Here is a 23,845-nt window from a genome sequence, read left to right as displayed (position 1 = left end):
TTGCAAGTTTGGCTAACTCATCTGCAGCCTGGTTCTCCTCTCGGGGTATCTTCTGGATAATTACCTCTCTGAAGTTGGCCTTGAGCTTTTCGAAGGCTTCAGCGTAGAGCTTGAGCCGAGAGTTGTTAATCTCAAAAGTGCCCGAGAGTTGCTGAGCGGCCAACTAGGAGTCCGAATGGATTGTCACCCGACCGGCTCCTACATGTCGGGCTGCCTGCAAGCCGGCTATGAGGGCTTCATACTCCGCTTCGTTATTTGTGGCTCTGTAGTCCAGCCGGACGGATAAATGCATTCGTTCTTCTTGTGGAGAGATCAATAACACCCCAATTCCACTCCCGAGCCGAGTGGACGACCCATCCACAAAAATTTTCCACATGGCTTCGGGCTCGGGCTTCTGCACCTCGGTAACAAAATCTGCCAAGGACTACGCCTTTATCGCCGACCGGGGTTGATACTGAATATCAAACTCACTCAACTCCGTTGTCCACTTGATGAGCCGTCCGGACGCTTTTGGGTTCAGCAGCACTCTCCCCAATGGGCTATTCGTCCGGACGATGATTATATGTGCTAGGAAATAAGGACGAAGTCTCCGAGCGGCGAGGACCAAAGCAAAAGCCAGCTTCTCGAGTCCGGTGTAGCGAGATTCAGCGTCTTTTAAAATATGGCTTAAAAAATACACAGGTTCTTCTCCGCTCACCCTCACTAATGCCGAGCCTACTGCCTGCTCGGTTGAAGATAAATAGATACAGAGCGGCTCACCTACAGCTGGCTTGGCTAGCACTGGCAAAGAGTTCAGATATGTCTTCAGTTCTTCAAACGCCCGATCGCATTCTTAATCCCACTGAAACTTGGTAGCTTTGCGCAAGATTTTGAAAAACAGGAGGCTCCGATCGGCGGTCTTAGAGATGAATCTGGACAATGCAGTTATCCGACCGGTCAGACGATGTACTTCCCTTAGATTTCTTGGGGGCGGCATATCTTGCAGCGCTTTGATCTTGCTGGGATTTGCCTCTATGCCCCGCTCAGTCACTATATAACCCAAAAAACGTCCGCCTTTTGCTCCGAACAGACACTTCTGAGGATTCAGCTTAACTCCATACTTCCTCAGCGTTCGGAAAGTCTCCTCCATGTCTTTAAAGAGATCAGCCGCTCGGATGGACTTGATGAGAATATCATCCACGTATACCTCCAAATTTCGTCTGATCTGCTCCTTGAACACTTTATTCATCAAGCGCTGGTAAGTTGCTCCCGCGTTCTTCAGTCCGGACGGCATCACATTGTAGCAGTAAGTGTCGTCAGCTGTAACGAAGCTGACCTTCTCTTGATCTTCTCGGGCGAGCGGCACTTGATGGTAGCCCTGATAGGCATCGAGAATGCATATCAACTCGCAGCCGGCTGTGGAGTTCACCAGTTGATCGATCCGGGGTAAAGGATAAAAATCCTTTGAGCATGCTTTGTTGAGATCCCGGAAATCGATGCAAACTCTCCACTTGTTGCCCGGCTTGGAAACTAGTACTACGTTCGCCAGCCAGCTTGGGAACTGGACCTCGCATATGTGGCCGGCCTCCAGGAGCTTCTCGACCTCCGCTCGGATGATGGCATTTTGTTCGGCGCTGAAGTCCCTCTTCCTTTGCTTCACCGGCCGAGCGTCCAGTCGGACGTGGAGTTCATGCTGCGCTATACTTGGCAAAATTCCGGGCAGCTCATGCGTCGACCAAATGAAGACATCACAGTTTCTCTGGAGACATTTGATCACTTCCTCTTTCTGGCTTGCCTCCAGATCGGCTGCAATGAATGTGGTGGCCTCCGCTCGGGTTGGGTGAATCTGCACTTCCTCTTTTTCTTCATAAACCAAAGAGGGTGGTTTTTCGGTTATAGCGTTCACCTCGATCCGTGGCGTATTCCGAGCGGAATTAGCTTCGGCTCGGACCATCTCGACGTAACATCGCCGAGCTGCCAGCTGGTCTCCTCGCACTTCTCCCACTTTATCTTCCACCGGGAACTTGATTTTCTGGTGGAAGGTGGAGACGGCCGCTCGGAACTCGCTGAGCGCCGGTCGCCCCAAGATAACATTGTATGCTGAGGGAGAGTCGACAACGATGAAGTTTGCAGTCCGTGTCCTTCTGAGTGGCTCTTCTCCCAGCGAAATAGCCAGTCGGACCTGTCCGACCGGCAGAACTTCATTGCCCGTAAACCCATAGAGGGGGGTTGTCATGGGCAGCAGCTCGGCTCGATCTATTTGCAGTTGGTCGAAGACCTTCTTGAATATGATATTGACCGAGCTTCCTGTATCGATGAAAACGTGGTGAATAGTATAGTTAGCTATTACCGCTTTGATGAGGAGAGCGTCGTCATGTGGCACTTCAACTCCTTCCAAGTCCCTGGGCCCGAAACTGATTTTGGGGCCGCTCGCCCGTTCTTGGCTACAGCCGACCGCATGGATCTGAAGCTGTCTGACGCTTACCTTCCGTGCTCTGTTGGAGTCGCCTCCGGTCGACCCCCAGAGATGATGTTGATTTCGTCGCGGGACGTGTTGCTTCTATTTTTTTCTTCCCGGGCGGACGGCCTAGACCGCTCCTTAGATACTCGGGGATTGTCCTCGTGCCTCTGAGGACGATGTCACTCGGGAGACTGTCTCCGATCGGCCTCATGGTGTCATTGTCGCCTGTCGGATGATGGCGATCGACGGTGGCCACCCCGAGGCATGGGGTGGGCGATCAGGGGAAGGCTCCGGCAATCTCTCGTATTATGCGTGTCCATCCGGTGGAATGAGCAAAACATTGGGGTCCATACCTTCTTTTTTGGTTTGGGTTGCTCGGCAGATACCTCTTGAATGGCGTGGGATCTTGCATGTGGCTGAGGGCGGGCTGCTTCAGCTCGTGGTCCTCTGGGCGGCTGGTGACCAGTGTGAGGCTTCCGCTCGGCAGGGGATTGATGCTCGGTTGGAGCTTCTTTCCTTCTGGCCGCTTGGGCTTCCTCCACGTTGATGTACTCGTTGGCCCGATGCAGCATATGATCATAATCCCGGGGCGGCTTTCGAATGAGCGAGCGGAAGAAGTCACCATCTGTCAGACCCTGAGTGAATGCATTCATCATTGTTTCCGAGGTGGCCGTTGGAATATCCATGGCCACCCGGTTGAATCGCTGGATGTAAGCTCGGAGCGATTCTCTGGGCTCTTGTCTCATGGCGAATAGACTGACACTGGTCTTCTGATAATGCCGACTGCTTGCAAAATGGTGGAGGAAGGCCGTGCGGAAGTCCTTAAAACTTGTGATGGATCCGTCCGGCAGCCTCCGATACCACCGTTGCGCCGATCCCGAGAGAGTGGTAAGGAATACCCGGCACTTTACTCCATCTGTGTATTGGTGTAGGGTAGCAGTGTTGTCGAACTTACCCAAATGATCGTCCGGGTCGGTGGTTCCATTGTATTCCCCGATCGTCGGTGGAACATAATGCTTTGGCAGAGGGTCTCGCAGGATAGCCTCTGAAAATTGCCGGTTGATCCGCTCGGGGGAGGCGTTCGTTCGGGGAGCCTTGCCTTTTCTGTTGTCTCGCGTGGGTGCCTCGTCGGATGAAGATCCTTGATCACGGTGAACTGCTGCAACTTCGGGAGGCGTACGGAATAGGACCCGGTGAAAGGGAACTGTAGCAGGCGGTGCCTCCGCTCGGCCTGCCGACGTGGGCGTCGCTTGTTGCTCCATCCGCTCGACTTATTCCTTCTGTTTCTGTTGTTCCATGAGCTTAGCTGCCCTTGACTCGATCAGAGCGTCGAGCTCCTCCGTGGAGAGCGTCACTGTATGCAGTCGTCCAGCTTCGTCCATTGCTTTCGCTCGGATGCAGGTGCGTTCCCACAGACGGCGCCAAATTGATCCTGTCTGAACGTTGAATCGATGGACACTGGGCACGTGGCGCTCTCCAGACCGATGATGTGGCTCTCTGAATGACTGTATGGAGCTCCGGCGAACCTGCAAAGAAGTCGGGCCGGGAAGGGGTTCCCGGCGACGACCCTCCGACGCTCAAGTCAGGCAAAAGGAAACGAAGGAAGTGGCTTCCAAAATGAAGGATTGCGTACCTCAGGCGAAGTGTGAGGCCCCTTATATAGAGCTGTGAAGAGGCTCACGCACACATACCGAGGCGAATACGTGTCCTCTAACCATACCTCAGTATGGGCTTGTCAGAAGAGTTTACCTGACACCATACTGCTACAGTCCGAGCACATCTCTGATGGGACAGTGGAACCCTCTATCGTAAGATCCTGCGTATGACCTGGTCGTTGAACATACCCGCTGTCAGAAGATGTTCCCTTGTCCTTTTGTCTCTTCTTACTCCATGCCGAGTGCCCGTCTGGTCGGCAATCCCCTCACGTCCGGCCGGTCGCATGTGCTGGTCTGCTCAGGAGGTTCCCGGGTCGTGTGCTCTGTGGAGACTGTTAGCAGTATGACTACGTTATACCTTCGGCCGAGCGGCCATATGACCCTGTTCAACATGAGCGTCGGAACCCCGGCTCCCCGCCGGGGTGTCTTTGCTTCCGCTAGGATCCCGCTCGTCCGGTCGGTCTCCTCTTCTCCGATCGGTCGTTTGACTTTTGACCTCCACGTGGCGTTGACTTCCCTCAAAGGGGGTCCCCCGTCGTTACCGCCGGATCAACATGCATTACAAATTGTTGAGTCTAAGTTGGATAACTTTGGTGAGCCTCTAACTCATCCATTTAATTTGCTTAGATTTCTAAAGTTGTGTGTGACATTCTTCTATATCATAACCAGGTTTCTTCTTTTTGTGTTAAGTGACACTTAAGTGAGGAAGTAGTTAGATTGATTGCATAGATATTGTCCTTCCTAAACCCTTTTAGTTTTATGGTAGGGTCATCTATGTGCTGAATTAAGTATTCAGAAGATAGGAACCTAACCCTATATCCAGAATTACACAATTAACTAATGCTAATAAGATTGTATTTGAGATTTTCAACAAGTAATATTTTCTTAACAATAAAATCAATTTTGAGTTCAATATTACCTATCCCAATTACCTTGAGTTTGTCGTTGTTTTCAAAGGCAACTGTTCGTAAGTTTTTGTATATTAATTGAGTGAATTTGGTGTGATCCCCAGTCATGTGTTTGGAATAACCACTGTCCAATATCCACTTAGTTTCCTACAACATGTAGGAGTTAAAACCAATTTAGATTAAGCTTGATTTAAAATTCGATTAGGGTGAACAAGTTAAGTTTAACTTTAAGTTTTAAGTTTTAATTTTAATTTTAATTTCTAAGTTTAATTTTAGTTTAAGTTTAAATTTTTTAATTTTAGTTTAAGTTTAATTTTTGATTTAAAGTCCTTAGTCATCCCACCTGATGTACGTTTTTAATCAGGAAATCGTATAATTTTGTAAGATGAGTTAAGTTTGATTTCAGGGTTTGGTTTAACTTTGTGTTAGATTCAGGTTTAGCTTTAGGTTCAATAAACAGACATTCTTTGAATAAACTTCTGGGCTATGATGAGTCACTTGGACATTATTAGAGTAACCATACCTTTGAGGTTTTCTAAATAGTCTCATCCACTGAACTTAGTACAAAACTTTGGTCTAACTAGTTAGGATTCGTAAGGGGTAACTTCAGTTAATTCCACTAAGCCAAATGCACCAAGTCAAAGCCATATCTTCCTAGACAAGCATAGACAGAGTTTCTCTAACATACTATCATCCAAAATATCACCGGTACATTTGTCAAGTTAAACTATTGTCCCCATTTTATCTAGTCCTAATTACCCAGCCGGGTAAGTTATTATTTTGGAGGTGCCAACTAATTTGGAGCTCCCCCTGAATTGTTGAGTTTGATTTTTAAGTTTTGGGTTTGTGTTGATTTTTTTTATAATTATAGCAAACTTGATGGTAATTTGATTTGTTTGGTTTTATTTTATCTTTTGGATGTAGGTTTGATTTTGTTTTGTTTTTAAGTTTAGAATTTAGTTTTGAAGATTTATTTTGGTTTGAATTTAAGGTTTTAGTTGGATTTGACTTTATATAATGGCACATAATATTGGTTAATTCCTATTCGCGTGGTTAGACACGCTTTTGGAACCCAAGCTTTAGTTTGGATTTTATTTTGATTAACTAAGGATATAAAGGATTTGTTGATTGAGCTAGACTTGTATCCAAGTCCGGACTTGTTGTACACAGCTCTTTATGACCCAAGTATCATATCAAGGTACTTAGATCTAGTTGTGAATTTTTGTAGTAATTCTTTTAGTTCAATTATTTCATTTTTCAGTCTGAAATTATCCTCCTCAAGTTTTGCAACTTGAGTTGGGATTTTAGTTTGAATTGGTTCAGTTGTTGAACTTGATTTTAATTGTTTATTTAGTTTGTTATTTTCTTTTATTAATTCATTTATGTAATTTTCAGAGTTAGTTAATTTCTTATTTAAACATGCAATAATCTTAAAAAATCTTTTGCTTAAAGTAAAGTATACCTCATCGGAACATTTGGAAACGAGTGCGGACTCATGGTTCGATTCAGGTTTTGACCCGTCTTCCGATTCGTTCTCTGATTATGATTCGTAAGTCATCAGCGTGAGGTAGTTGGTGTGCACATTTTCCCAAGCATATGCACACTTTCCCAAATGTCCTATGAAAAAATAAGGTGAAAAGTGTACCTGACATCATTCCTTAAGCAGCCCCACAATCTTCTGATGTAATAGCCTGAAAGCTTCTAAAGGACGATTGCCTAATAGACATGCACTACTGTCAACGGCACAAACTCCCAAAAAGATATGACTGGGTGATGCGCAGCCGAGCGGGTGGTCCGCTTGGCCGGTCTGCTTCCGCTCGGCCTTGTCCCAAGGGCATGCCGAGCTGACTCTTTACTTGCTTCCTGGCTGCCTGTGGTTATCATGCTCTAATCAGACGTAAAAGTCGGTCGGCCAAACCATCTGCTGCTTACTTCTCATTAGCATCAGAGGGTTGTTTATCCGACCGACTTGGTGTCTTCCTCGCTCAGCTTTATATAGTCCGCTCGGTCGTATATAGTTCACTCGGCAGTACATGGTCCGCTTGGCCACCTTGGACACTCCACTTAACTCTGTCCTCCACGTCGGTCGATCATTCTTACTTTGACCTATCTCTGGTAGGACCCCTCATTATTACCGGATCAGTAATATATATATGTACCAAACTGGATCGAGCACTCATTAATGGAAAATGGTTAGAAGCTGAGTTCCAAAGCTTTGCAGAATTCACTTAAGATCACTCAGCATGTCTGGTCTCTATCATGGGTGGAGGAATTCACATTCATAAACCATTCAAATTCTTCACTGTGTGGGTCCAACATGACTCGTTCTCACAACTAGTGGAGACAAAATGGGTTGAATACAAGCAACAAGTGGTCGGAAGCAACAAACAATATGGGCTCTCACATATCCTAAAGACATTGAAGTTAAATTGGAAGAGATTAAGCGTAGAGCATTATCAACAAATATATGTCAGAGTTGTAGTTGCTCGAGAACGCTTGGAAGAGGCACAAGGTGATGGATTGTTGCATGGTCATTAGGGATGTAAATGAGTCAAGCTGAGCTGAACAGTCATAGACTCGAGTTCGAACTCTGTTCGTTGCCCTTAAGTTCGAGTTCGGCTCGAGTTCGATTCGAGTTTTAGTTCTTAAGCTCGAGTTCGCTCGTACTAAAATTAAATAGCTCGAGTTCAACTCGAAAAAAACTCATTTAAAAATTAAACGACCTTAGTTCGAGCTTGTTTAAGATAATTAGTTATAATAATTAATAATATATTATTATATTGATTATTTATGTGATATTTAATTATATATATATAAAAGATAAACAAGTCTCTTAACGAACATGTTTGCGAGCATCTTAACGAACACGTTCACGAGCCTCTAAACAAACATGTTCGCGAGCTCATGAGTCAAATACTGTTAAGCTCGAGTTCGGCTCGATAATGTTTTCGAGCTCGAAATTAGACCCGAGCTCTACTCGTTAACTTAATCTTGGGAGGATATGTGCAGGCCCAAAAGAGGAGGACTGGGATTTCGAATCCTGAAAGCTTGGAACCTCACCTTATTAGCCAAGCTACTTTGGTGGATACAGGCGAAGGAGGATGCTCTTTGGATAAAGTGGATACGTCATACCTACTTAAGGAGGGCGAACATATGGACTTGGGAGGTGGTGCACTCAGATTCACCGTTGATCGAGTGGTTGTTGTAGATTTGTGACCTTATCCTTATAGCTACTGGGTCGTTGGCAAGTGCTATGCAAAGGTTGGCGGATTGGTTTGAGCATGGAGGTGTGGTCAAGGCTTATGACTTGTTTAGGCGTCCCAGTCCTAAGAAGCCGGACAGCATAGAAGGCCTACATCCAACCTAGCCAAGCAGTTACGCTTTGGATGCGGACTAAAAAGTAACTGCCCACCAGAGAGACTTGATTATTTGGAGATTAGTGTTGCGCATTTTGTAGGCGAAATAGAGACGCAAGAGCACTTGTTCTTTGGGTGCCCTCCTGTTGCAGTCTTATGACAGAGGATCCGAGAATGACTACATATGGGGCAAGAGATGTCTATCTACCGACAGATGCTGCGAGTCTTCGGGCGTTTCTTTAAAGGAGTCGTCTCTTGAATAAAGCTCTTGCAATGTCTGCTTTGATACATTTTGTATGGAGAGTTAGGAATAATTATATCTTTGACAAGGGACAGTTGGAGAGTGAGAGAATCTTTAGAAATATACAAATCTATGTTTATCGGTCATTAGGAGTATTTTCTGATCTAATATTACATCAAACATGAAGTGCGGCTAAACTTGCATTGATATAAATATTTTACTTATAAAAAAAAAGAAATTACTATGAAAATATAAAGGTAGGAAGCAAATATTCATAAGAAAATAATTATAAAATATTTTCCACCGACCGATTGTTGAAAGAAAAAGAGAGAGGGAAACTTATTTTTATTAAAAATATCTAAATAATAATAATTTATTTAAGTTCATATTTTGAGTACCATTGCATGTGAAAATGAGTTTCTGTCCAAATTCAATGGTATATATATATATATATAAAAGAAAACTAGGGAAAGATTTCCTTTGAGTTTTCCTTCCCTCCCCAAAATGGAAGGAAGGTGCTGCCGGCATAATTTTCTATCCTTTTATTTCATTCTTAGTTTGCTTTCCTGTAGGAAATACAGCCTATACTATGCAAAAGCATTGCAAGCGATCATTTCTACATCCAGTACTGGTCAATGTTGAAAGAAATACTGCACCAATTCAATGGTATACAAAGCACATAACAAACATTATATATTACATTCCAGTATTTGGCATGAATGGACACGTTAATTACCTAGACTCTTTTGTGACATTTGTGAAAAGAAAGTTTTCCCTACATGTTTCTATAAAGAAATAGGACAAATCTTAATGATTGAGATGAATCACACTTGCTTAGCAGCTCAAATTAAAAATGCATAGGACAGCTCAATATTAATAGTAGATAAACAAGAATCCATCTAAAATGAAATGAGGAAAACAAGATATTCTTCATCCTAAAACTGCCATCTGCAAAAAAGAAAAGAAAAAAAAAAAAGTCAAAGGAAAGATAAAAACTCACAAGGACGTACCAGCAGAGAAGTAGATGGGGACCTTTAACTTCATTCGTTCCCAGTAATCATCCAATAAAATGCAAAGTTCCTGAAACACAAGATATTTTCACGAGAAGAAATGGCACCATGGGTGAAAATGATACCAATATCTAGTACAAGGAGATTCTCATATAATGTAGTCCTTTGATAATGCTCCATTGTTAAGGATTTTCCTAGTGGAATGTGAAGCCAGTCCCCAAATATGTATCAATTGATCCAACGTTATCAAAAAAAAAAAAAAAGAAGAAGAAGAAGAATTTGTAAATCGCCTTCTTGTGTTGGAATAAAAACCCACTAAGAACTCTAGTGTTGGAATGACTTATCCTTTGAACTTGATTAATCAAGATTAAAATTCATGTAGATATTTCTTCTTTCCTTTTTATCTACTTAGCAATTTATATTTTTCCTTGTTTACCTTGGCCTCTAATTTTGTAGGCGAGGGTTAGTTTTGAAGCCTTATTTGGTTTCAACCCCCTGTATAGAGTTGCTTGGAGATTACCGTGCTAAATACCATATTTTGTTTCCCAAGTTTTACTTTTTGTTATGTTCGTTTGTATTATTGTTAATATATATTCTTATTGTACTTTTTATGACAAAGGGATGAATGCATATTTCTGTTGAATAGATGTTGTTTACCTTGAGTTATCTATTGTTGTTACAGTTTGGTTACAAATTAATGTAATGTCATAAAGTGGCGTATGTCCTGTTAAATGGAATTACACCTCCAGCTATGACAATTCATCATTCATATAATAGTTTAATTGGCAACTTCATGGTACAACTTATAATGAAAAAGAGTCTTGGTGCATAGTAAAATTATTACCATATGACCTAGAATTCGAGTCAACAGCCTTTTACAAGACAAAATAAGACTACGCACAATAGACCATTCCCCGAGACTCCGAATTGATGAGAATTTCGTGCGCCGAACTATCCTTTATGGTACAACTTATAATAGAAATAAAAGAAATGATTAGATAACTAAGAAATTTGGAATATTTTTCTATCATCTCTCTTATATGCACAATAACAAATACTGCATACCGCCTTTAAGAACTCTCTTTCTCGAGCATATTCTGAGTCGCGAATAGTTGTTGCATAGGTGGATCTACAATGAGAATATAGATCATACTTACATAATTGTATATTGTGCAAAGAATATAGATCATACTTGCATATAAAAAAGCAGGAACAAGAACACATGGCAGCAGCAAAGAAAAATAAACTTTTTATTTTCCACAGATTTTATAAACAAAGCAATTCAATAAGCCCAGTGATTCCAATTAAATTTTGCGCCAATAGGCGCGTGTTTGTTCCTATATTCAACCATCTAACTAAGTTGAATAAGACTAAAAGGCTCGATTGGCTAGACATAATAACTATCATGGTTCCTAGAATTTTAGATTCTTAAGCTAAAACAATCTATGCAAGTTGTTGCTGGCCAAATTGTTTCTGAATAGTCCATCTGAATCATTTAGTTATACTATGTCAAGATGCCCATCACATTGTTGGAATGGAGATGGTTCCAGCTAGGCTTGAGGAGTAGGTTAGACAACTGATGAAGAAATGATCAACACCCACTTAGATTGCCAAGCTAATGGATATCAGTGCTCAGAGAAGAGCTCCATGTGAATATGATAGTGACTGTGCTTACAACCCTCCACAGCATAATGCCAGAGTACCCATAAAGTGCTAGAGTGGTGCTTGGGATACAAAGGAGATGGAGAATCATCTCTATGACATGGCAGAATACAGTCAAAAAGGCAATGAGAACCAAAAGTAACAACTCAGCCATATACTTGGCGGCAATACCAAGCTATAAGGGCAAAATAGCATGAGAACCAGAGAGAAAATTGTGCATCTGTAGCTGAGAGGTGGGCAAGGCAATTTGTGAGTATGTCAGAGTTCTTGGTAAGTGTGCTTGATATCTCAAGCATAGCCAAGAATAATTTTCCTTATACCTACAATAATAGATTAACAAGAGTAGCAATCTATATGATAAGATTGCATTTATCATTTTTTTTTGTTAATATAAATGGCTATGCAACCAATTTTACCCCCACATTGCCTGTAAGGTTTACTTATAGAAAACTCTAGCTCCATAAAACATGTCGAATGTAAAGCCAGACACTAAGGCCTTGACCTTCATGAACAGATTTGCAGAGATAATCATATTGGTCTATCAAATATGAATTCCCATGACCAAGGTTTTAAAAAAGTGTATGTTGCTAGTACAAGGGCATACATGCTGTTTCATAGTTTCACATGGTCTATGTATTCTTTTTTTTAAAAAAAAAATTATATTGACAATAATGTATTTATCACACTGTTACTGCTACAAACCACTGCCAAGCTCTTGAATGTATTTCTTTGCTCTCAATACCGTACATATGTGCTTCTCCAAAGTTCAAGCTTGCTCCAGTTTGGATAGTTCAATGATAAAATTTGAGTCTATTTGTCCTACTTCCAAAAACAAATAAATTACTAAAAATCGCAAAACATATATGCTGCATTCTCAGTTATAGCAAGATCTAACTGTAAATGATCGATTTGAGCAGCTCCAAGATGTCGATCTGGTGTCATATTGTAATCCCCTTGTACAAAATAGTGCTTTCTCCAACTCTTGCATAATTCATTGCAGCTCCAAGGACCTTGAAAAAAATAAAATAACCAAGATTACGGCAAATTAGATAATTGGGAAAACAGAAAGAGACAAGGAAAGCACATTGGTGTTTCCATATGCAGCAAGCTCTTCCATCAACCTTGCAAGTGGGTTGAGAAAGCATGTACATATCCCTTTCAATCGGCATCATTAATTCACCTTCATTTGCTACTTACTGCCTTGTCAGCAAGGTTTGGAACATGATTTTTAACACAGTAAATCAATTTTCAAGTTAACAATGATATGACAGATTGATAGTGCTGATTCTATTAGGATTGGGGCATGTGCACATACAGTTTTAATTTTCTTAGGCACAGTAGCATCGCGCGTCACGGGATCGGTGCTGGTGGCGCCGAATGTGTCCTACGACGCCTTCAAACGCCTCCAACCCACCTTCTATCGTGCGAGTGCGACGCACATGATGACGCACACAAAATTGTCGAGCGTATGATACCGGTTTCGCTCCCATGTCAAAACAATAAAAATTGTTCATGCCGAACGACACATAATGGTATTTTAATCACTACTTGCCACCATCCTCATTATGTCATTATCTGCTCCTCACCTCTTCCCTAACAACACCATTTGTACAGGAGAACACCAATTCGCCGCCCCACCTACACAGTGCTACATGCACCCACCACCACAAATACGTCTCCTTCCTTGTAGATGACCCTCAACATGCTTCATCGTGACTGCATCTCTTCCGCCTTCTGCTCATCCTCACCATGCTTCATATTATGCAACTCCTTGCATTGACCTAATAATCATTATCATCATCATCAAGCCATGTTATTGTAACTATTGTTACATACACTAAAAAAGTTGTGAACAGAATATAATTAGGTCACTCTGCTCATCTATGACATTACCGAGCGCATCCAATGATGCAAAAACACAAAAAGGTAAAATCATTCAATCAATGGCCTATAAGAATGGGTTTGATTCTCTATTAGTGTATGAGCACAAGAATATTAAAATTGACAACATAGAGTTGACTAAATTGTACATTTCTACTCAATAAAACCCATCACTTGGATGTATCTAGTATGATCTATTTGATTTGGCAAACCCGAAATCGATGTCAATATGAAAGGGGTGTGCCAAACATTGAGAGGATGCTTGGAAAGGTTCAAACACATGTCTTTAGATTTTTGAGTGCTCCTCATTTAAATCCTTGATCTACTTTAATACAATTTACCTTTATAAAAAAAACATAGAAGAGTTAATGAAATTTTACTAGATGATAACGACTGGCTTGCAACACACAACAATTATATATACTCTTTTGACTATCTCGAACTAAAAGCTTATAATTCATCTTCCCAACAAACTTCTAAAAATTAATTCTGACAAGTAAAAAAATTGAATGTGCAAAGACTGAGATGCAGCATACAAGTGGAACAGAGACAAGATGGATAAAAGAAAAGGAAAATAAACTAAAATGTATTGTAAGAAAAACAAAAAAAATGAAAAAAAAAAAAAAACGCACATGTCCAGCATAATAAGCACGAATCTCAAGATCCTCATCAACTTGAATAGTTTGTTTTATGTCCAAGGGTGTAACTGCATAGAGAGATTGTAAACAATACCAATTATCTTTCTCAAATGTTCTATGAACAAGAAAAGATGACAGGAAAAATAAAAGATCACAATAAAACAAGAAACTTAAGTGCTAATGTTAATGTAACCAGGATATAAGGAAAGGTCCCAGCCAAATTAGTTATGTGATCTATTGACCACTGAACTCAACTGAGGTCAATATCACCAATTCACTATAACAACTCTAATTACATAATTTCCTGTCCTCCATCTCTCCTCACAGAAACATTACTAATCCTAATTGTTAGTTGGGCCAGTGTCCTAGGACTCCTTAAACATTTTACACTACTTGCTCAGACTTGTAAATATTTCTAATAAAGTTTTCCTATTAATGTACAAAATCAATCCCAACAAGAGTTGAACCAAACCATCATTTACGTTAATTGGGGCATAATTGGAGTCGAATTTTTGTGTCAATAAATCCATTAGGTGGGCCTTGTGATGAATCAAGTTTGATTTCAATTTATTTTGGCTAGTTTAGAGTTGAACTATTTTTGTTTTTTTTGCTTTTTGATAATAGGCAGATAGCCTTCCCTGTAGTTCACCTGCCAAGTAAATCTTACCTCTGGAGCACAGCTTACACACTTAGAAGCCAAATCTTTCTCTCCTCCAAATTTATGTAGGGGATTCACACAGTTTCTTTTGATTGGTAAAAAGGTCAATTTGATTGGCTTAATTAAGGTAATTCTAAAGTGATACAGTGATATAGGATAAATTACCTGTGCAAAAGAGCATCAAGTTTGGTAATTCATCAAAACAATATGTTTCTACCGAGTCACTTGGAACGGTGTGAGATTGCAAACTGTCTCTAACTTATTGATGAATCAATTTGAATGTAAATTTCTTGATTGTTGTAAGTATTAAAAAGTGAAAACTTTAAGTCTAATTTTTTTAAAAGAGCTTCCGGTCCACAAAGATATAGTAGCATGAGTCGCTCACAATCATTATTTATTATGTGGCAACATATTGTTGTATATATATATATATATATATATGAAGGGGAGCCTTGGTGCAACGGTAAAGTTGTCGCCATGTGACCAAAAGATCACGGGTTCGAATCCTGGAAACAGCCTCTTGCAAAAAGCAGGATAAGGCTGCGTACAATGGATCCTTCCCCGGGACCCCGCATGGCGGGAGCTTAGTGCACCGGGCTGCCCTTTTTTTTATATTGCTGTATATCACTTATGGTTTAAAATCTCGAGCATGCAAAGGTTCAGTCCTAGATCGGAACGATACAATTAAAGTACAGTATCGTGTCATGCCAATATAGTACAATCTCATGTCACGGGTTCGAATCCTGGAAATAGTCTCTTGCAAAAGACAGGGTAAGGCTGCGTACAATGGATCCTTCCCCGGGACCCCGCATGACGGGAGCTTCGTGCACAGGACTACCTTTTTTTATCGTGTCATGCCAATATAGTTTCAGTATTTTTTTAAATATAAAATATATTAACTAAAAAAATTAATCTAAATATTTTAAAATTAAAAAAATTAAAAAAAAATAAATATATATAAATATTAAAATAATAAGACAATTTTATTAGGCTTTAATTAAGCTTATTTAAATTATCTCAATTATAACTAGGAGTTGATTAAAATTATTAACCTAAGTTATTTATTAAAGCCTAAGTTAAAAATCACCCCACCTCCCTTTGTTCCACGACGGCCGCAAGCACGCGCAGCGCATTCGGACAAGTCACCAGAGTCGGGCGACTCATCCAGACATGTTGTCAGGTTTGCGTGACGCATTCAGATGCGTCCTCAGCCCATGCGACGCGTCCGAATGCATCACCAGGCATGCGCAACGTGTCCGAACGCATAGCGGCGTGGCGGCGTTGTGTTGGTTCGTGGGTTGAACGAGATGTTTCCCCCTTATCAGACGAAACGACTCAAGATTTTAATCTATGATATGACTAATGATAATTTTAACCTAAGTGTTGGATAATATTATTCATACCCGGAGAACCTAGATCACTTTTATATATATATATATATATATATGAAATAATTAAAGTTTGAATCATTAACAAGTGACTATTAAAGTACAAATAGTGCTCACTATCTTAAAAAACTAACAATGCTTATAATGTGCTTACTACAAGCTTAAGTGGATGTGAATTTTCATAGTTGTTTTTCTTTTGAATTCTTAATTGAAGATTATAATGTCGTGCACTCCTCTCTTATCCTCTAATTTTAGCCTCTGAGTCAAGCTTTCATAGCAAAGACAACTTCATTATAATTATCAATTATCATTCATCTTAGAAGTTGGTACTAGCTATGTTATTGCATACGATAAATTATAAATATTAAATATAGTCCCAAAATAATTATAGGATCTTACAATCCTATGATCTGAACCTATGGATTGTTGGTGCAATCGACCTCCAAGGTTTTAATGTTAGACAAATATGTTTAAGTATGAAGCTTGATCTAGGGAAGCCCTAGTTGTAGGCTAGGCAAGGGAAGTCCTAGTTGTAGGCTAGGTAAGGGAAATCTCGGTATATCGTGGAAGCCAGGTGAATAGGTCTGGAGGACCTGATCTCTGAGTAGCCGAATACTGAGGTAAGGGAAATCTCGATATATCGTGGAAGCCAGGTGGATAGGTTTGGAAGACCTGATCCCTGGGTAGCCGAATACTGAGTCTTGGTGAGTGAAGCCAGGTGGAGAAAACCCTAGGGGGAGATAACCTTAGGTAACGAGAAGTCTTGTAGGAGTGAACTCCAAGCAAGGTTGATCAGATGGTTTCCGGTCGACCGCTCGCGGTCGACCGGACCAGCTGATCTCGGTAAATCTAGGATTAGGTTTACCATTATATTTTGTATTACTATTATTGTTGTTGGCTAATATAGTATTGCTGGAAAAATCTTAGTGGATCAGGTGATCAGACACTGAGCAGGTAAAGTCCAAACATCTGGAGGACCATGTTTGGCAGGTAGGTTGAGATAAACAACTGGAGGAGCGACAGTGAAGTCGGGTTCCCGTAGGTAACAACCTTAGGTCGCTGATCCAACTGAAGAAACCGGGAAGGTTTCAAAGTTGAGATCAAGACAGTTCTACTGTCTTTTATACTCATACATTATAATATTATTATTGTGATAACATCTATTTTGCAGGTTTATTGTCTAACATTGTTTTGCAAGTTTGGCTGGATCGGTCGACCGAACCAGATAATCGGTCGACCGAACAAGAAGAGATCAAAGCAATGTTCAGATCAGACCAGAACAGACAAAGTCCGATCAAGACACGATCCGTCGACCGAACCGGTGGATCGATCGACCGAACCATTATGACTCAACATAGACAGCAACGATCAGGAGCAGAAGGAAATTAAGCTGATCGGTCGACCGAACCAATGGATCGGTCGACCGAACCAATCAACAATTAATGCACAGTAAATGCGGATCTCGGCAAATCTCGACGAACAGGGAAGGAGCCTGTTCGGTCGACCGAAAAATGGGATCGGTCGATCGAACCCTTAAAGATCAGTAAATGCAAAAGATCAAGCCAGTGTCAGACTCCAGCCAGGAAGGAAGGGAGCGGGTTCGGCCGACCGAATAGAGGGATCAGTCGACCGAACGACATTGGCACTAATAAAAAGGAGCTAGGCTCGAAAAAGACTCTCTGATTGACTCAAGTTCTGTTTTGCAAGTAACCCGTGCTACAAGTCTTCATTAGCTCAGCAAGCCAAACCATTCGGGAGTGCCGACCAAAGCTTAAACTGCACTACTTGTCGGTATCTTTTATTTATAAGCTTGCATTGTAATTTACTTAAGCAAGATAGTAGGTTGTTACTATCTTGTTCATTTGTACGATCTGCTTCTTTCCGAAGATTTCGGAAAGAAGGGTTATAGTGATTTGCCCATCGGTGCGATCAAGGATCGCAGGCCTTCGAGTAGGAGTCGACCTAGACTCCGAACGAAGTAAATGAACTTGTCTATTTACTTTCCGCTGTGCACGACTCTGATTTAAAAGGAAAGGAGAAATTTTAAAAAGGCGCGATATTCACCACCCCCCCGCCCCCCCCCCCCCCCTCTATCGCACTCATTCGATCTATCATGGACCTTTTTTCATTTCTAGGTAGGATTTCAATCCTAAACAACCTTGTTGATAACGAAATTCAGTAAACCAAACAAAAACTAGGCCACCCTTAGCTCTTTGCATTGCCTTCTCTATATCAATGGAGTAGAAGATTGATATATATAATCCTTATTTTACCTCACTGATTACGGAGAGAAGCAGAATATTCTTGAATTGGATGACAATAAACGTCTCATTTTAATTTTTTAAGATATCTTTATATACTTGGTAAATGCAAGAGTCATTCAGCATATAAGCAAATATTTTTATAAGAACTCCTATCTCATTGTAGGTGAAAAGCAACATCGCAGAAGCAATCACAATCAGTTAGATACTTGGGAAGTAATATAAATGCTGAAATTAACTCTTTCATTCTGAATAAGTTGCATTCTTCTAGTTTAGCAGTAGATATGTGAGATGTTTGATCTTTGCATAAGAATCAATTAGAACCTAAAGCACCTAGTCCAAAGAAGACAATTGGAAGCATTGAGTTTGATATTGGTTTTCAGGGAACTATAAGGTTTAAGTTCATTGATCAAGGATGTTATAAGCGAAGAGAAGGTGACAAATTGATTAATAATTAATATTGTAGGACTTAGATGAGCATGATGAAATAGGAGTAACCCTAAGATGAAAAAAGAAATTAATTTAGAATTTATAGTTGAGAGATTACATACCCTAAAACCAGGAAATAAGAAAGGGAAGAAGAGATTTCTACAAGACAGAAAGGAAGAGAGGTTATAGAATGGCTACAGAGTAGACAAGGAGAGCTACTACAAATGAAAAGGAGTGGGAGTGTAATACAGGAGTATGACATTGGAGAGAGGGTGGCGATTTGATCATGATACTAGAGGAGAGTGGAGAACATGTTGTATAAGTGCATCGAAAGAGGAGAGATCATAGTCACCAGAGAAGGGGGATGGGACCAAGAAGGAAAGAGGAAAAGGATGGTGGCAGTAACACAAAGCAGAAACTTCAATTGTGTTAATCAATCAAATACACTGCATGTATAATCTGTTGGAACCTTGACGTCCGCTAGAGGGGGGTGAATAACGTCTCACCCAAAACATCGCTTCTTACAATAGTTAGTACGTACAGCGGAATACAAAAATAAATACTCGCAATAGAAAACAAACCTAACACGTTGATTTAGCGTGGTTCAGAGATAAAGTTCCTACTCTACGACTGTCCGTAAGGTAGACAATCCCGATCCATCGGTGGATGATTCCCCGGAGAACTTCCGTCTAACTCGCGTAGCTCCTTGTGGGTGGAGAAATCTCACCACAACCTCGTACAAGCACGCTAGACCACTTGGGCACTTGGAGACTCTATTAGGGTTAACCACGACTAATTTCGTCAATCTTGGCCAAGCACCCCGAGCTCTATTAAATAGAGCTCGGGAGGAAAACACCTACTGTTTTCCCCGTCAGTCAACTGGTCCTATGTGAAATTCGACTGTTACAATCCAACGGCTCGATACCAGTCGACTGATACTTCCATCAGTCGACTGCTCCACACTAACCGAATAAACAGAAGCATTCTGTTCTCTCTCAGTCGATTGTCCGATCGACCGCACCAGTCGACTGATGAAAACACTAGTTGACTGCTACAGTAACACTACAGTACTGCTGCAGTAACGCTACAGTGAAACCCTAATGCTAGGATTTAATCCCCAAGTACATTCACTCAGCACTCGTCCTCGTCCGACCAACCTAGACCTAGCCTTCTAGCCTCCTCCATCAGTCTTGCGTCCCTTGGATGCCTCTTCATCATTCACGTCTTGCCTTCTGGAGCTTCCATCGGCCTTATCATTGTTGTCGGGTCTTCCTTTGCCAAGAGATCGCACCTCCGGGACTTCATTCATTGCCAAGTCACACTTGGACTTACGTTACCAAGACTACATGCTTGGACTTACCTCCTTTGCCAAGATCACCCTTGTACTTTCCTTGTTGTACTTGTATCCTGCATACTCACAATGCATATTAAATACAACAATAAACCTAACTTAAATATTTGCCTAAACATCAAAACCTAGGGTATCCAGATTGCTCCAACATAACCAACAATCTGGAGCTAAAACCATTAATCAAACAATCAAGATGAGAAGATGAGAAGCAGTAATTGAAAACTAAGTTATAAAAACAAGGGTTGAGTGGAGCTATGCAATTAATCTTACATTACTTGACGGTAGCAATCGTAAACGAAAGAAGGGAAAAAAACTGAGAGATTGTTAATCATTACTAATCATTAGTTGAAGAAACAAACAAAAACAAATTTGGTACAAGCCTAACTCAACTACTATATTAGTCCTCAGCAGCATGCATACTACTGAACCAAAGATAGGCATACAAAATATGTGTTTAAAGATCTTATGGACATCAAGGTCACATTTCAGAAAGTTAGGCATACCTTTGTTCATGCACTCCATAATATGATCATATGTAAACAACTCTTCCTTTCCTCTTCGATCTACAATAACTTTTCTGTAATCTTCTAACATCAATGGGGCCAAGGCCTTAGTTGGATAATGCACAAACAAAGTGAGAATAATGAATTATTTGACCTAAACATATCTGAAACAAGCAAGTATAAATATTCTACTTGTCAAGCCTACCGGAATGATGAAAAAAAAAAAGCAAATAAGTTTCCCAAAACCCATTTGAATTCATACATATAATAGTTCGACCATATTGTCTAAACTGCAGTGTATCAATATGTAAAGTAAAACTCATACATGATTCCATATAGATGCTGATTAGCATCATATACATTCACAACAGCTAATCACATCAATTAGATATACTCAGATAATTTTTGTACTACAATTTGAAGTATAGCGTGTAGTGTATTTGGATCCAAGGAAAGAGAAATACTATGAATAAAACAGAACAAACAATAGATGTAAACAAAATAACTTGTCACAGTTATGATGTACGTAGAGAAAACAGCTAGCAGAAATAGAACTTTGAGAGGTAATGAAAACTTGCCGTCATGCATATGGGTCCACAATACCCACAAACTGCTTAAAGTAAGGAAGAGCACCAACATGATCTAGATGGCTGAAATATAGAAGATTGAATTACTTTCAGCAAATAAGGAGACAAGAAAACAATTACACATCCCTATGCGTCTGGAACAAGAAAGTGAATACAATGTACAAACAGCTTAGACTTTAGAAGGCATGACAGCATACCAATATAAAAACCTCCTTTCAAGTAGTCATGTGTGCATAATATATAATTGTATCCTGGGTGTAGAGAACACTGACAGAAGTGTAAATAGATTGCGCATGCACTTTATATGACATTGAATAATGTGCAAACATGAAACTCAGCATTACGCTTTTTTTTTTTTTTTTTTTTTTGCATATTTCAATTGCATTGACTCAACTCACCAAAAAAGGAAGTATCAGAAATTAAACAAAAAATGTCCATTAGTAGATTTTGAAAATAGAAGCATTTTGAAAAAAAATTTCTTTTTAGTGGCTTTTAAGTAGATCTCCTAAAAACTCAAAACTGAACTTCCCAACAGATATTCCCAGTTTGGTTTTCTAATATTAAATATACCAATTAGAATATTTTCTCAGATTAAAGGAAAGCATCACCAAAAATAGGTCAAAAGAATGCATACAAGTGTGCTATGACGACACAGGTGGGAGCAGAATTGAAATCACCAGTCTCAGAGATGAGAGAGAAATCAGGGAAGCGACGGTGGTCTAGGTATTCCATATGCATGCCACAGTCGAACATAATCCGCTTCCCACCAATTGACACAACAACGCAGCTCTTCCCTACCTCTTGCCCTGCCCCTGATTGGCAAACAAAGAGCAGGCTAGGAGCCCTTCTTTCTGATGTCCGTGCCGCAGATAAGAGAAATACACACAGTGCACTGCAGAGGATACAGGTTCTGGAGGGCTCACGGCTGCATGCGGGAGGACAGGCCTTCGCAGTCACAGGAATCGGTTCGGAGGACCCTTTGATGATCGCGACCGGGGAAGGAAACCACTGTGGTGCGAATGACCGGATAACGGAGAAGAACGGAAATGTAGGGTTGCTGTCCCCGCAAGCTTCTTGCCGAGGTTCGAGCCGAAAGCGTAGGGTTACTTAATTCTTGCAGAATTATAGGACTTGATCGGAGGGGGCTTTGGAAGACGAGGAGAGATCGACGGAGGCCACGATAAGAAGAATCCGAGAGCTCCTCCGGCGGCCGAGTAAACCAGGGAGGCATCAGGCGATGGCATAAACCTCTTATAGCAACATTTTCATTTTGCTCCCAGAAGTTTTTCATAATTTTCACTTCATCCTGAGGAGTTTGAAAAATATGATTCGTTCTTGTTTTTCTGTTTCATGGCCATTGAATTTCCTGATTCCTCTTCCAAACACAGCTATACTCGAACTCAAGCTTGAGAGTTAAACCTCCTTAATTGTTTTCGTACCTATTATTTTTATTTTTAATACTAGGCCCCAATTTTATTGGGATCCATTATATTAAAAAAATTAAATAAATTTAATAATTAAAACTTAATTCTGGATAAGAGAAGCTATTGGCGTTTAGATTTTAATAACTTCCATTTCCGTGCACAGCAGTCAAAGCAATTCATGTGGCACTCCTATATCTTACAACGGCGGCAACCACTCCAATTAATTATATATTAATTATAATTATTATAATCTTTTACAACCCTATCAAAAACTATCGCCGAATTTTATTTTTTTCATCGTATTCTTCTTTTCATAACCTCACTCGTTCTCTCTAAGTCTCATGACTCTCATCTTCTATATTTTTATCCCTCATCGATGATTCTTTATTTTTATCCCTCATTATCTCATCAATAATTCTTTCAGTTTTAGAAGTATAGTTTGACTTCCTCAATCGTCAGATAATATGTTTTTTTTATCTTTTCTTCTTTCTTAAAATATTCTTTATCATTGTATATAAATATTAAATAATCGATAAAATAGACTCAAATATAGTTAGAAAAATAAATTATTAACAATTGTATAAAATTGTTCCCCCATTATTTTCTTTTTAGATGCACAAATTATTACATCACAAACCTAATTTATGCATAAAAAATATAAAATATGATTTATAGATTTTTAATACTCTAGTGCGCTTATCTGATTTATTATATTAAGTGCAATTTATTATAAACTACTTAATTAATCGATTCAAAACAAATTTAATATTTAATATTTTCTTATTATATTTGTAAAAATTTAAAATATCATCAAATTAAAATTACACGTCGTAAATAAGGTTTTATTGCTGATTTAATTCTAAGTAATTTTATTTTGATAAAATAGTAGGGAATTATATTTTCAAATATGTTTGTGAAAAAATATGATTCTGGATATATATAAAATGTATGACAAAAAGAAAAATAGAAGAATTTATTCAATTTCAAAAAGTTGTACTTGATAGAGTTATTATTAATAATTAAAATCAAAACTCAGAAAATAATAAATTTTCATTGGAAAATAATACTTTAGGAAAAAAAAATCTATCAAGAACTTTCTAATGATCAATAATAGAATTTATCAAATATTAATATTAATGAGTAAATTAATTGCAATTCAAAAGAAGAAAAAGAAGACTTAATAAATCATGAAGATAATTTTTGTAATAATATTGATTAAACTATTATTCAAAATATATATAATAAGCCGAATGAAAAAATATAAATACAAATTTAATAGATTTATTAGTTGAAAAGGGTTAAATTAGATAAATTAATATTTCTTTTCCAAATGATAAAAATTCTAGACATTTTTCTATGATTCATTACATTTGAAAATTATCAAAAGAAAAACATAATAGAAAATGGTTGATATATTCAAAAAAAAATAGATAAAGTATTTTGTTTTTGTTGT

At 39.7% G+C, this 23,845-nt stretch overlaps 1 protein-coding gene across 10 annotated transcripts; it reads right to left on the bottom strand.

The window, feature by feature from the left end:
• Positions 1-9,535: 9,535 nt before the first annotated feature.
• LOC121988698 (cleavage and polyadenylation specificity factor subunit 3-II-like) lies at positions 9,536-22,177 on the bottom strand. Of its 10 annotated transcripts, XR_006114081.1 has the most exons (8): positions 20,382-20,953; positions 13,786-13,859; positions 12,588-13,053; positions 12,357-12,468; positions 11,975-12,282; positions 10,676-10,739; positions 10,455-10,579; positions 9,538-9,680 (listed from the first exon to the last, which is right to left on the bottom strand). XR_006114081.1 is itself a non-coding variant. In XM_042542263.1 (5 exons), the coding sequence occupies exons 2-5, from the start codon at positions 20,963-20,965 to the stop codon at positions 12,211-12,213; spliced, it is 258 nt and encodes an 85-aa protein (XP_042398197.1). In that variant the 5' UTR covers positions 20,966-21,031; positions 21,603-22,177; the 3' UTR covers positions 10,758-12,210. The 10 variants fall into 10 exon arrangements, 1 of the variants encoding a protein (XP_042398197.1); XR_006114080.1 differs by having other exon boundaries at positions 9,536-9,680; positions 10,455-10,739; XR_006114082.1 differs by adding an exon at positions 21,603-22,177 and having other exon boundaries at positions 9,574-10,739; positions 20,382-20,487.
• Between the last annotated feature and the right edge of the window lie 1,668 nt (positions 22,178-23,845).

The sequence above is a fragment of the Zingiber officinale genome, chromosome 6B, assembly GCF_018446385.1.
Source record: "Zingiber officinale cultivar Zhangliang chromosome 6B, Zo_v1.1, whole genome shotgun sequence".
NCBI lineage: Eukaryota > Viridiplantae > Streptophyta > Magnoliopsida > Zingiberales > Zingiberaceae > Zingiber > Zingiber officinale.
Note: the sequence above shows the minus strand (reverse complement) of the source record. Positions and strands in the feature narration are given on the sequence as shown.